The 14,390-nt window shown below is 39.4% G+C and overlaps 2 protein-coding genes and 1 pseudogene across 2 annotated transcripts; 1 reads left to right on the top strand and 2 right to left on the bottom strand.

Annotated features, from left to right (window-relative positions):
- Window positions 1-244: 244 nt before the first annotated feature.
- On the bottom strand, window positions 245-1,206 carry LOC106338665 (annotated as a pseudogene).
- A 517-nt stretch (window positions 1,207-1,723) lies between these two features.
- Window positions 1,724-4,338, top strand: LOC106341864 (pentatricopeptide repeat-containing protein At3g53700, chloroplastic). Its single transcript, XM_013780594.1, has one exon. The coding sequence runs from the start codon at window positions 1,924-1,926 to the stop codon at window positions 4,171-4,173; it is 2,250 nt and encodes a 749-aa protein (XP_013636048.1). The 5' UTR covers window positions 1,724-1,923; the 3' UTR covers window positions 4,174-4,338.
- On the bottom strand, window positions 4,273-6,362 carry LOC106341865 (probable ADP-ribosylation factor GTPase-activating protein AGD6). The gene is made up of 3 exons (XM_013780595.1): window positions 5,523-6,362; window positions 5,364-5,441; window positions 4,273-4,907 (listed from the first exon to the last, which is right to left on the bottom strand). Exons 1-3 carry the CDS (start codon window positions 6,285-6,287, stop codon window positions 4,404-4,406), a joined length of 1,347 nt encoding a protein of 448 aa, XP_013636049.1. The 5' UTR covers window positions 6,288-6,362; the 3' UTR covers window positions 4,273-4,403.
- Between the last annotated feature and the right edge of the window lie 8,028 nt (window positions 6,363-14,390).

Genomic DNA, 14,390 nt, shown 5'->3' with positions numbered 1-14,390 from the left:
CGAACCGTCGAGTCAATGCCAAGTCCTCGACAGTTCCAACAGGATGTCCTCATGGTGGCTGTGGTGGTTCAGGGCCCACCGCACCTCTCAATGGTGTTGTTGGCTCATCGCCTGCTTCAGTGCCATCTCCTGCATCCCCATGGTCACCACTCTCTTCCTTCTTCCTCTTGCTTCTATTAGCTCCACTTGTTTCACCCTTTTCAAACCGGCTGAGCATGAGTTTGTTACCATCAGCTGCTTCCATCTAAGCTTTCCTCTTAAGCATTTCTCTACCATCAACACAGTTAGCAGTAGGTTTAGGAGAGTTGATTGTCGTATGTATGGTTTGATCACACAAGGGCCCCTCCTCATCGTTAAGCTCCTCATTATTGATTGCATCTACATCTGCAATGTTCTCCTGGACGTCATCAGCCATTGGAGCTTCCTCCCCATTAGGTTCCCCGTCATGAACCTCTTCAATGATTACACCCTGATTTGGAATCTCAGGGTCACCACCATTTTCATCGTCACACTCCTCATCATCGTCATCATGATTGATGCCTCCATTTTGTATCAAACACGCCCCTGAGTCATGAGTGAGTCTGCCACAGACCTCGCAAAAACCTCGGAGACGTTCGAAAGTGAAACGTAACAAGGTATTAACTCCATGAGTGAATTGGAAATTCCTCTAAAACCGGAGAGGTTCATCAACATTCCAATTCACTTTGACTCTAGCGTACTCTCGCCTCGCCGCTTCATCAGAGTTGTAGTCGACATCGAGATACATTCCCTAGCCCTTCCGATGTGCATAACAATGTCTTGACTCATGAACTGGACAGGGATGCCGCGGATTTGGATCCAGAACGGTATGAAATTGAGCATCAGCGGATTGAATAAAGGTGTCCACCTTTCAATGATCAGCATACGATCAGCAAAGGCCCACGGTCCCCTGCGAAGCACCATCTCCATTGATTCCTCCGAGGGAAACACAAATTGAAATTGCCGTCCTTCAATAATCCTCCCATAGACACCTACATTACCCCAATTTCTTGGCAAAGTTGCAATGATCGAACGAATGTTCTGTCTTCTCGGCATCACGGGTCTCCCAATGAGAATGTAGCGGTTACCAGCCACCGCTTCATTAACCACATTCTCCGGCAGGGGAATTGGTGGCTCATCAGCCCCGAGATTGATATCTTGCATACCTCGCCTTAGATTATTCGCCATTGGTAATTTAGAGAAAGGTAGAAACGGATTGAAGATGGTATGAAGCCAAATACGAACCCTAAATTCTTTTAAATAGGGAATTCGATTCATCGGTTGGAAAGGAGCGTCATCACGATTGAGATTCCATATCGTGGAGATAACTGTCAAGTGAAAGTTTCGTGGGATGCCCCATGATGCACCATCACCGAGAAAATAGAAAACTGTCACCAGAAAAGCCGAATATGATCGGAAAATTAGAGAGATTGACGGAAAAACCAAAATCGCCTTTTTTTTTGTCGCTGTTAACCGTTTTTTCGTCATGGATGATTGTTATTCAGTACACAAATGTTTATTTATAATCACTCTTTCAAAATAGTATTTCATATTCCTGGACAAACACATGAATCCTCACATAATGTACACATTTTGGTATCCAAACAACACAAATATTATAATAAAGTTATTTGCAACATCAACGCTGGTTTGCATATGATGTGAGTTTTGACTTCTTTCTAACTTACAAGAGTAAAATGGTAGCATAGGCCCGCTAGCAGATACCTTGGCCCAACTATTATAGATTTAATCAGAATCATTCTGGTTTGACAAAACCCAGTTCGATAACCGGATCGGTCGGATTTCTAGATTGTTAAGACAAAACATCTTTACCCAAAAACCTCTTCATCCTCTCTATCCTTCATCTCAGAAGCTCACAATCCATCTCTCTACTTCAAACAAACAATGGCGTTCTCCTCCTGTCTCAAACTCTATCCCTTCTCCATCTCCCACTCCCCAACTCTAACCCACCACCAACCCTTCTCTCTCAAACCCGCTCCTCCTCCTTCCACCGTCTCCTTCGCTCTCTCCTCTCCAGCCACCAACCTCCTCGAGTCCCTCCGTAGCCAGCCCGACGACTCCTCCGCCCTCCGCCTCTTCAACACCGCCTCCAAGCAGCCCAACTTCTCCCCCGACCCTGCTCTCTACGACGAGATCCTACTCCGGCTAGGCCGCTCCGGCGCCTTCGATTCAATCAGGAAGATACTCTCCGACATGAAGACCTCCTCCTGCGAAATGGGTACTTCTCAATTCTTGATTTTGTTAGAGAGCTACGCTCAATTCGACTCACACGACGAGATTCTCGTCACTGTCCACTGGATGATCGATGAGTTTGGGTTAAAACCCGATACCCATTTCTATAACCGGATCTTGAACCTTCTCGTCGACGGAAACAATCTGAGACTCGTTGAGACTGCTCATGACCAGATGAGTGCTTGGGGGATTAAACCAGATGTCTCCACGTTTAATATCCTCATCAAAGCGTTGTGTAAAGCTCACCAGCTTAGACCAGCTGTCTTGATGATGGAGGATATGCACAGTTACGGTCTTGTCCCTGATGAGAAGACTTTCACAACGATTATGCAAGGCTACATCGAAGAAGGTGACTTGGATGGAGCGTTGAGAATAAGGGAGCAGATGGTTGAGTTTGGGTGTTCTTGGTCTAACGTTAGTGTTAATGTGATTGTTCATGGGTTCTGTAAGGAAGGGAGAGTCGAGGAAGCTCTCAATTTTATCCAGGAGATGTCGAATGAAGGCGGGTTTTTCCCTGATCAGTACACGTTTAACACGTTGGTTAATGGTTTGTGTAAAGCAGGGCATGTGAAGCATGCTATTGAGATTATGGATGTGATGCTTCAAGAAGGGTATGATCCAGATGTGTATACTTACAACTCGGTGATCTCGGGGTTGTGTAAACTTGGAGAGGTGAAAGAAGCGGTGGAGGTTCTTGATCAGATGATTTGTAGAGACTGTTCTCCAAACACGGTTACTTACAACACTTTGATCAGTACGTTATGCAAGGAGAATCAGGTGGAAGAAGCCACGGAGCTTGCACGTGTTCTCACCAGCAAAGGGATTCTTCCTGACGTTTGTACATTCAACTCTTTGATCCAAGGCTTGTGTTTAACTAGGAACCACCGCGTTGCGATGGAGCTCTTCGAGGAGATGAGGAGCAAAGGATGTGAGCCTGACGAGTTCACGTACAACATGTTGATCGATAGCTTATGTTCCAAAGGGAAGCTAGACGAAGCTCTAAACATGCTTAAACAGATGGAGTCCAGTGGCTGTCCGCGGAGTGTGATAACTTACAACACTTTGATCGATGGGTTCTGCAAAGCCAACAAGATCAGAGAAGCTGAGGAGATTTTCGACGAGATGGAAGTACATGGCGTTTCGAGAAACTCGGTGACGTACAACACACTCATCGATGGGCTTTGTAAAAGCAGGAGAGTAGAAGACGCGGCCCAGCTCATGGATCAGATGATAATGGAAGGACATAAAGCGGACAAGTTCACATACAATTCACTCCTAACACATTTCTGCAGAGGTGGTGACATCAAGAAAGCTGCGGACATCGTGCAAGCCATGACCTCAAACGGATGCGAGCCAGATATAGTGACTTATGGGACCTTGATAAGCGGGTTGTGTAAAGCTGGTAGAGTCGAAGTTGCGAGTAAGCTTCTGAGGTCGATTCAGATGAAAGGGATTGCTTTGACACCGCACGCTTACAACCCTGTGATTCAAGGGCTGTTTAGAAAGAGGAAAACAACAGAAGCTATAAACTTGTTTAGAGAAATGCTTGAGAAGAGTGAAGCAGGACCAGACGCGGTCTCTTACAGAATCGTGTTCCGCGGGCTGTGTAATGGAGGCGGACCAATCCGTGAAGCAGTGGACTTTCTTGTTGAGCTGTTGGAGAAAGGGTTTGTGCCTGAGTTTTCTTCGTTGTACATGTTGGCTGAAGGTCTTCTCGCGTTGTCGATGGAGGAGACACTGGTTAAGTTAATGAACATGGTGATGCAGAAAGCGAAATTCTCAGAGGAAGAGGTTTCGATGGTGAAGGGTTTGGTTAAGATCAGGAAGTTTCAAGACGCTTTGGCTACTCTTGGTGGTGTCTTGGACAGTCACCAGCCCAGGAGAAACTTCAGGTCAAGATGATGATGATGATACCTTGGACATTATGATATGTTATGAATATAGCAATCATAATACAGTTATTAATCATGTGTATGCTTTAATGAGCGTTAATCAAGCTAAGAACAAGAAAGACAGTTTTGGGGAATTAAAAAAGAATGTTTGGTTGTGATTACAGTTGAATATAAATTAAAATTGTGAGAATCTTTAGCAAAAACAATCGGCTATGGAGCTTACACAAAGATTGGTTGCCCTTAGAGAAAACCTCCACCAGTCCAAGCTGTGTCTGGTTTCCCGTTGTGACCAACAGATTTCTTGTCGTCAGCACTTTGGTAATGACCATCAAACCCATCATCCCAACCGGTCCAGCCACCGTCATCATTAGAAGCAGATGACCCCTTTGGAGCTACTGCTTCGTTCTTCTTCGGAGTCTCATTCTCTCCCCAATCGTCCCACGAATTTGACTTTTGCGAATTGTTGTAATGACCAGTTGATGATGACTGTGACCCTCCTCCTCCGGAAGATGGATTTGCTGGTTTGTTCCCACTTCCATAGGTTTGGGAGTAACCATTTCCTTCACTTTCATTGTGCTGATTCCAGTTTGTTGTTCCTTCTTTAGTGTACTCTCCGACCTTCTGTGTCGCAATTGCCATTACTCCTTTCATGATCCCCCATGTTCTGTGTCCTATCTCTGTTGTCTTAGTCGCTACTACATTTACAGTTTCGGTCACCTTGTGATCATACCCACCTTCCTTCACCTGCAACGAAAAATGGTTTCTTTTTTATCTGATTTTGACTTCATTTAAGTTTACTGTCAGCAGTATTATGTTAAAAAAAAATGCATAAGATTACAGAGCATCCAAGGCTTGTGCTCTAACATAGTTATAAGAATATTACTAGACATGACATTAAATCTATTATGTAACAAGGTGGAAAATGTGATAAACGGTGCCTATATGACAGATTAAGCTAAAGCATCAACATAGATACTAGATAAGGAGACTACAGATATTCACCACGAACTTGTGCTCTATACAGAGTTATAAGGAATCTCACTAGACTGGACACCAAATCTATTATATGACAATAATGTGATAACAGGCACCCGGACCGACAGACTAAGCCAAGCATCAACACATATACTAGATAAGGAGACAAGCCTTTCAAAGGTCTCCACTTTCATCAAAGCAGAATCAAAAGTGTTAAAAGTATACCTTGGAAGTGAACTCCTTGGTTCCTGTCTGAACAACACTTGCAGCAGATGCAGCAACCATAGACAATCTTCCAAATCCCTATCATTTTCCCCCAATAACGAATCAGATCAACACCCCATTCAAAAAGCAACTGAATACAAAAATACAATCTCAAATCACCTGAGACACAACAGAGAAAACATCATCCTGCTGATTGTTCCTCGGAGCAGGACCCGAGCTCGATCCAAACCCAACATACTTCCCTCCTTGCGAAGGAGGAAGCCCTTCAGGCTTAGAATCATTCTCCGCCATCCTCCTCGCGAAGAAACTCTCCTTCCCCGCAGCAGAAGCCTCAAGCTGCGACCTCGTGTAAACATCCTCCGACGACTTCGACTTGGCACGTGCACCACCACCTCCCCCTCCTCCCCTAAAATCATTCTCCGATTGATTCCGTCTCATATCAGATCTATACGAATCCTCATTACCCCAACTATCCCATCCCCCTCCTCCACCGCCACCGCCACCGCCCTGAGCCGCCAACGGAGGCTTCTTATGCACTCCTTCCTTAACAACAGGCGGATCGCTCCACGCCTTTCCTTCAGCTAAGGCCTGGATCCGATCGCGATACACGGATGCGGCGTTCGAATTGTACTTGGAGATGATATCCGTCTCCTTGGCGATTCCGTACTGCGATAGGAAGCTGTTGAGCCGCTCGTTGCCTCCGGCTTCCATCTTCTTGATCTGGATCTCGGACCATGAGTCCATGGTGACGGATCTGACGAAGGAGATGTGGACGCCTAGTCCCCGGTGCTTCCCCGAGCACTCCAGGCACATGAAGATTCCGTATGAGACCGAGGCCCATTGCGGATTCTTCTGTGCGCAATCGACGCATACTTTGTTTTCGGGGTGGGATTGGAGAGCGCGTAGTTGTCTCGCCGCCGCCATGATTCTCCGGAGCTCCGAACACCCTGAGCAGATCTGATTCAGATTGATGCGTTTTTTTGTTTCCTTTGTTTTGCTCTTCTTCCTAATAAATGGGTAAGAAACTCGGTTTGATTTACACGTGTGTTTGGCACGTGCAAGGTTCCTGACAAAGTTTTCAGGCACTAACAGATGAAATACATCCCCTGTATACAATGTTTTAAAAACCGGACCGGATACCGACTCGGCGTATCCACTCGATGACTGGTCGGACCGGTTCAACCGGTCGAACCGGGTTTTCTATTTATTATATATATAATAATAATAATATATATATATAGTGTAATGAGTATTGACTAATATCTAGAAGCAGTTCTTTTACAAAAAAAAAAAATATATATATCTAGAAGCAGTATCAAAAATAAATGAACTAGTTAAAATGTCAATAATCTCCAAGTTATGTTATCTTCTCAACATACCGAACGTTGAGAAAAAATATGCCTAAATCTGGTTCATTCACTGAACCATTCTTCTCCATTAACTAGTTAAAATAAAAGGTAGACAAGAGCAAAAAAATAATACATTATTACTGTTTTATCAAATTTTGTGGTTAAAGAAAATCAACGAATTAAACAATACTTACGTTTCTTACAATTGTGCAGTCACAAATCTTGTGGCAATGCAAGATTCAGATGATGAGATTGAGGATAGTGTAGGAGAGACGAAGAGAAGACAAGACAAAGATAAAACGTTTGCGTTTCTTTTTCTTTTGGAGAAACTATTAACAAACTACGGCTATTAACTATCAATCAAGGATTAGTTTATAAGAAAACCCTAATCAAATTTTAAATTGTATCAGAACCGGGTTTTAGTGTTGACCCGGGTCACCGGTTTTTCCGGTTTTGAACCGAGTTTGCCGGTTTTTATCCAATCCGAGTTTTGAACCGAACCGGACTCGGCTTACTTAACGAGTCACGGTCGAACCGGTCCGACCGGCCGGTCCGATCCGGTTTTCAAAACCTTGCATGTATATTAAAACAGAAACATCGGAACATTAGAAGCGAGTCATCATGAGAATGATTTTCGAGAGTTCTTAGGGCACCAGCATTAGGAGTTCATAAGGGGGGTTCACACGCTTCCCGAAAAAAAAATTATTAAACTATGCTACAGTCACGACTCTGTCTCGCAACGCTCCTTCTGCATGAACCCGGGTCGTTACTGTTCAGCGGGCCCCACGCCACGTGGCGGCCCGCTATTGGTCAATTTTTTTTAAAAAAAAAAAAAAAATCAAACGAAAAATGAAAAAAATAATAATAAAAGTTTCACATGATGAACCCCAACCGGGGGTTCATTAATGCGGCTGCTCTTAGAAAACTAAGTTGGTCAATCTAAATATAAACTATACTTTTCATTAAACTCATCATAAAATCATTTATTAGTATTAAAAATTATTTTTCATTCTTTCCTTAAATAAAAGCTACATAATTATCTAATGTTATTAAAATATATATATGTAATTAATGATTTCCAATAAAAAAGATTTGCTAACAATTTGTATACACTCAATTATTTTTGTTTAAATCTTTGTTATTAAAATAAATTACACAATTGCATTAAACATATAATAAAAAATTAGATTTTTTCGTATATGTTGTATTTTGAATTTTTAAAAACGAGTATAAATTACTAAACTGTTAAAAGTTTCAAACAAATTTTTGTTATCAATGATTAAATTTTTTTGTTATAATAAGATGTTAATAGTTATAAACCACATGAGTAAGAAGTCTTATTTAATAAGTGTTTATATATATATATATATCAATTAATTAAACTACATATCATATAAAATACAAACTATATATTGATATTTACATTTAGGCATGGGCAATTTCGGGTTTCAATTCGGTTCGGTTAGGGTGTTTCGGGTATCGGGTAGTTCGGGTAGGGGGTTCGAGGATTCATTTACTACTTGACATATTTTCGGTTCGGTTTGGTTCCGATAGTTTCGATTTTGGTTCGTTTCGGACAGTAAAATTAGGAACCGAAAAATATCCAAAAAATCGGTTTTCATTTGGTTTCGGTTTCGGTTCGGGTAGTTCAGATAGTTTGGGTAAAATATCGGTTATTTAGGGTAAAATATTTTTTAAAAAATTAGGATGATTTAGATAAAAATTTCAGATATTTCAGATTACTTTGGATATTTCGGATAATACTATCCTGATAGTTTCCGATTTCAGATATTTTCGGGTAGTTCGGATACTTTATAATAATTTAGTTATTTTCAAATATTTTTTTGGTACTTTTAATAGATTTTTAAATTATAAATATATATTTAGCTATGTTATATATATATATATATAATAGTGTTATATATATTCGGGTACCCGTTTGGTTCTCGGTTCGGTTTCGGTTTGGTTCGGATATATAAATATAGGAACCGTTTGGATATTTGAGGGTCTTGGTCCGGTTCCAGTTTCAGGTATTTCGGTTCGGTTCCGGTTCGGTTCTTATGTTCCGGTTTTTTTGCCTAGGCCTATTTGCATTGAACAAATATTGAGAACTTAACTAATATTTTAATTTTGAAATTTGCATTCAATTAAAAATGATTATAAATTACTAAAACTATTAGACATCTCAAATTAATTAATTTTATTAATGGTTAAAAAATTTGTTATAAGATAACAATAATCAAAAAACCATATGATTAAAAATTTCATTTAATAAACAGCTTTACTAAAAATATATTTTATATCTATGTTTATCATTTAAATTTAATTATGTAATATAGAATGGATAAAATTGTTTTTTATTTATTTACCATAAAATGATCATTAATAAACAAGAGTGATTGTTTGATTTATATGCACAAGCCAATTTAATTATATACGTAATATTACCGATTTCTTAATATTTCAATATATATTTATTATTTTATTATTTCATAATATGTATAAAACATAAAATAAATAATAATATATAAATATAGTTTGTATATAAAATATTTATTTCGCGTAAGGCACAGGTCTTAACCTAGTATACAATATAATTCTTTTCAATAACATGTTCACATAACGAATATCATTTTGGGGTAATAGAATGACCTTCTGTTGTAAAAACAAAATATGATTTGGGTTTAGTTTGCATATAAAGTTGACAAATAGCATTAAAAGAGATAAAATAGTTAACAAAAATCGATAGACAAATATTCGAAGAACGATTATACGATAGTGCTGTTCGTTTGGCATACGCAGCTTCCTGCGGCTGAGGATATTTTTTTCATATCGAACACTGTGTCTGGCGTTTATAAAATCTGAATGCCGGATAAATCAGCTCTTGAGTCGAGAAAGCTGCGTTTACTTATCCTATTTACATTTTTGCCCTTAACATATTTCATTCTTTACAAAAAAAAACTTACCTAATAGACGCAGTCGCTTTTCTTCTCCTCCATTGACGCATCTCGAGCTCTCTCTTCTCTTCCATAGACGTATCTCGAGCTCTCTCTCCATCTCCAACGCATCTCGAGCTCTCTCATCTCCTCCATGGACGACACATCTCGAGCTCTCTCTCCATCTCCAACGCATCTCGAGCTCTCTCATCTCCTCCATGGACGACACATCTCGAGCTCTCTCTCCATCTCCAACGCATCTTGAGCTCTCTCTTCTCCTCCATAGACGATGCATCTCGACCTCTCTCTTCTACTCCATAGACGTATCTCGAGCTCTCTCTCCATCTCCAACGCATCTCGAGCTCTCTCATCTCCTCCATGGACGACACATCTCGAGCTCTCTCTCCATCTCCAACGCATCTCGAGCTCTCTCTTCTCCTCCATAGACGATGCATCTCGAGCTCTCTCTTCTACTCCATAGACGTATCTCAAGCTCCCTCTCCATCTCCAACGCATCTCTAGCTCTCTCTTCTCCTCCATAGACGATGCATCTCGACCTCTCTCTTCTACTCCATAGACGTAGCTCTCTCTTCTACTCCATAGACGACGCATCTCGAGCTCTCTCTTCTCCTCCACAGACGACGCATCTCGAGCTCTCTCTCCATCTCCAACGCATCTCAAGCTCGCTCTCCATCTCTGACCCTTCTCAAGCTTTTTCCATCGCCGACGAATCTCGAGCTCTTTCCATCGCCGACGCATCTCGAGCTCTTTCCATCACCGACGCATCTCGAGCTCTCTCTCAATCTTCGACGCATCTCGAACCCTCTCCATAGCATCTCTAACCTATCTCTTATCCATAGGATCTCGAACCCATCTCTTCTCCATAGCATCTCGAACACATCTCTTCCTTTTCTCGCTGAGGTAACTGTCTCTCTGTTCTAAAGCATTTGGGTTTCAAGCATCGTTGATGAATGTGTTGTGTGTTTGCTTTGTTTTTTCAGCACTTCGATCTCAATTTCTCTCAAGCTTCATCTCTCTCTCGTCTCAGCCCCTATCAAGCTCTCTCGTCTCAGACCCTCTCAGGCTCTCTCGTTTCAGACCCACTCAGGCTCTCACTCTCTCGTAAGCTTCTTCTTCGTATTTCAATCATTTCCTCAATCATTCATGTTCTCAATCTGCTGAACATTGTGAGCTATGATGATTACTGCCGTTGAACTTGAATACTTGCTTAGACGTAACTCTAAAGTAACTTGGTCTTGTATGTTTTCTCTAAAGACCAGTTTAGAAGGCCATCTTGTATGCTTACATGTCTATTTATGCTCGATTTATTTGATTTTTTTTTATGTATTTGCGATTCAGGTGTTTGATGGGTTTCTCTGTTTTGGGATTTTGTGATGTTTGTATTAAGAGTTAAGAGTTAAAGGTTCGATTTTTGATAGGTTTGCTTGTTTGATCTGTTAATGTTTATGTTCATCTTCATCTTCGTCTAGGGCTATTGCTTTCATCTCTCCAATGGATCTTTATGTGTATTAACATGACTTGCTGAAACTCTGGTTTGATGATAATCAAAGAGGATTGTACAGCTTGTGTGTTTGTTTCAGTTGTAGAAAAACCTACATGGCTTGGGTTTGATAACATGGGAAGAATTGAGATGTCAGATGATTGGTGGAATGAACGTGAAAAGGTCAGTTTCTTCTTCTTTATGATCCATCCATCTTCAAATGTCTCTTTAGATTCACAATTGTTTCTTACTCTTCTTGTTCAAGGTGTGTGTGTGTTAGCTACACTTTGATTTGTACAATGGCGCAAAAATGTGATCTTTTGTACTTCTCTTGTTTTGTATATCAGTTAATTGTTTTGAACTCTTTTGGTATCACTTTTTTTGGTATTGCTTTGTATGAAATTATGCCTTTAGAGTTTATATAAATTGTTGGCCTAAACATTTGCTTTTCTTATGGTTCTTCTGACTTTGCAGCTGTATTCTAATGATCTTGTGCACATCCTTTGTGTCGACCAGATATTTGATTTAAGATAGTGATAGCTTGCTGTATGAGTCTATGTTTCAGTTTTGTTACCAAACTCTGTTGGAGAATTGTTGTTTCCGAGTCTTTTAGCAGGAACTGTCTTGGTATATAATTATGTTGCAATACATTGAACTTGTTGCTATATGACTTGTTGCAATATAGCTTGCTGGTCTTTGTTTGTGGTCTCGGGATTAACACATTTGGGAAGCACTTTTATTTGTCTTGAACAGAAACAAGGATACACTCAAGTCTAAACTCATGTCTTGTTTTTTTACGTTTATTGTGTACTGTTTTTTTATTCGTCTTGGTGTTGTCTTGTCTGAACCATTTGATCATTTAATTTACAATCTTTGGTTAATGGATTTGATGATGATTTATTCAATGGTTTTGTAGATGCTTAAAAGATGGATATTGGAAGATGAGGATGGTGATTATGATGATGAACTTGGTTTGTTTGATGTGGTTACTACTGAGAGATTCAATCATAGAACAGATCGAAGAGCAAGATGACGTCATGCTCAACAACTTATGTATGAATCTGATCAGCAATGTTATGAAATTTTTCGATGTAAACATTGTGAGACTCTTGTAATCCATATCGAGAAACATCGCAACAGATTCCTCAATGTAAACATTGTGAGACTCTTGTAATCCATATCGCTCAGTTAGCATCTTACAATGAATGTTCTTGCTAAGTTCGATATGAAGTTCATATATGCATATCTCGGTGTACCTGGAGAGCACATGATACAAAGGTCTAGACTCATTGTGCGAGGAATGAGACTTCTTTCCCACATCCTCTTCCTGAAAAATATTATCTAGTTGACTCCGGATATTCAACCATGACATGGTATCTTGGTCCGCATCGTAGTATGTGATATCATCTTGGTCAATTTGCTAGAGGAGGACCACCAATTAGTGCACGAGAGTTGTTTAACCGAAAGCATTCAGGTCTGCAATCAGTGATTGAGAGGACATTTGGAGTACTGAAAGCAAAATGGAGGATTTTGGATATTAAGCATCCAAAATATGGTCTTGTCAAGTGGATTAAGCTGGTGACATCGACGATGGCGCTGCACAACTTCATACATGATTCACATCGGGAAGATCATGATTTTGTACAATGGTAAAGTGATGATGATGGAGAAGGAGAAGAAACTGATAGTGATGGTGATGAAGAAGAAGGTGATGATGGTGGTGGTGAACATATTGTATATGAGCCGACCGGTAATAGAGCGATGAAAGCTTTGCGTAAGAATATCAAAAATGAGTATGGTAGAGGTTGTTTACCGTATTTAATATTTTAATTAATGAGTTGGTTTTTCTTTGTTTATAACTTTGATTATCATTTCCATGTGATATTGAAATATTTGTTTTAATTATTTAAGACTTGATGTACTGTTTAGCTTTTGTTTTGTGATAAATATTTTGATATATTATTTTTGTTTTAATTTAGCTAATGATTTATGACGAAAAAATGTTGTTATATTTATATATTTGCTAAATATTTATTACCAAATAAATATAATATTTTATGGATGTAAATATATTTATACTATATTTTATTTATTTAAAATACAATTATACAAATTTAGAAAAATAAAATATGAATTAAATGAAAATAGCCGCTGCGTCTGCAAAACAAACAACAACCAAACGAACATGATGCAGCCGCAGACGCAGTCTAAGCCGCAGCCGCATGATGCAGAGACCTTAAGGAGCAACTTAACAGTAGCCATCTTAGCATCCATCTTTATTCCATTTCATATAAGTCCGAGGATCCGCGTAGTGCCTGCCAAACGAACATGCCTAACGTAATTTATAGATAATTTTGTGCTAGAGATATGTATTGAAGAAAAAATGGATGTTCTGGATGTGATTGGTAAAGGTAGAAGTAAATGAAAAAGTGAGAATGAGGGTAAGATAAAAAAAATGTGAAAAACGAAAGAGAAAAATCTAGAGTAAAATCATATAACTCTAGTTTTTTTTCCGTCAGCTATAACTCTAATAAAATTCAGAGTAAAAATTAGTGTAGGTTTTTCTATTTGTAAATAGTGCATAGAGTAATGAAAATTTCTATTCTAATTGACGGATAACTTCGTAGCTCAACGTAGAATAAATAATGATGTTGAGTAAAATTTTACTCTATTAATACCTTCTAGTCACATTCTTATATGTTTTAAGACTTCTCTATGGAGCTATGCTGCAACGTTGTTAACGTATATTTTTATAAATAATATAGTAGGAATCGAAATTCCAAAACTACAGAACCAGTCATAATCTATATTAAGTTGTAACAATATGTTTGTGAAACCTAATCTCAGTTTTAAAATTACAGTGTGTAGTAACTTAGTTTTATTTCATGGTGTAAAGTTTATATGGATAAAGAAGGATAAGTGACTCCATGTATATATGCTTTGAGAAAAGGTTGAGTCTGCTGAGCTGTTCCCTAGTAGTTTGTCACCTTCTTTGTCACTTGCATGTAAAGCCGAACCATACATATCCACTACAAGAAAACATATTTTTTACGAGGGCGGTATTCGTTGTAAATTCGTCGTAATAGGGGCTTTACGACGAATTAACATCGATACGCGTTTCGTTGTTAAACGCTCGTCGTAACGGAGGTTTCGTCGTAAAGTCCTAGTTACGTTTACGAGGAAGTCAATTCCTCGTAAAGCGGAAGGAAACTATTCGTCGTAATGCCCTCGTAAATGACGA

The sequence above is a fragment of the Brassica oleracea genome, chromosome C4 (assembly GCF_000695525.1).
Source record: "Brassica oleracea var. oleracea cultivar TO1000 chromosome C4, BOL, whole genome shotgun sequence".
NCBI classification, from domain to species: domain Eukaryota; kingdom Viridiplantae; phylum Streptophyta; class Magnoliopsida; order Brassicales; family Brassicaceae; genus Brassica; species Brassica oleracea.
This window is presented reverse-complemented; position numbering and strand designations above follow the sequence as displayed.

Coding starts and splice junctions, on each gene's coding strand:
- LOC106341864 (XM_013780594.1), top strand. CDS start 1,924: ATGGCGTTCTCCTCCTGTCTCAAACTCTATCCCTTCTCCATCTCCCAC.
- LOC106341865 (XM_013780595.1), bottom strand. CDS start 6,287: ATGGCGGCGGCGAGACAACTACGCGCTCTCCAATCCCACCCCGAAAAC. Junction 5,442..5,522: donor TTTTCTCTGTTGTGTCTCAG/GTGATTTGAGAT, acceptor GGAAAATGATAG/GGATTTGGAAGATTGTCTAT. Junction 4,908..5,363: donor CCAAGGAGTTCACTTCCAAG/GTATACTTTTAA, acceptor TTTTCGTTGCAG/GTGAAGGAAGGTGGGTATGA.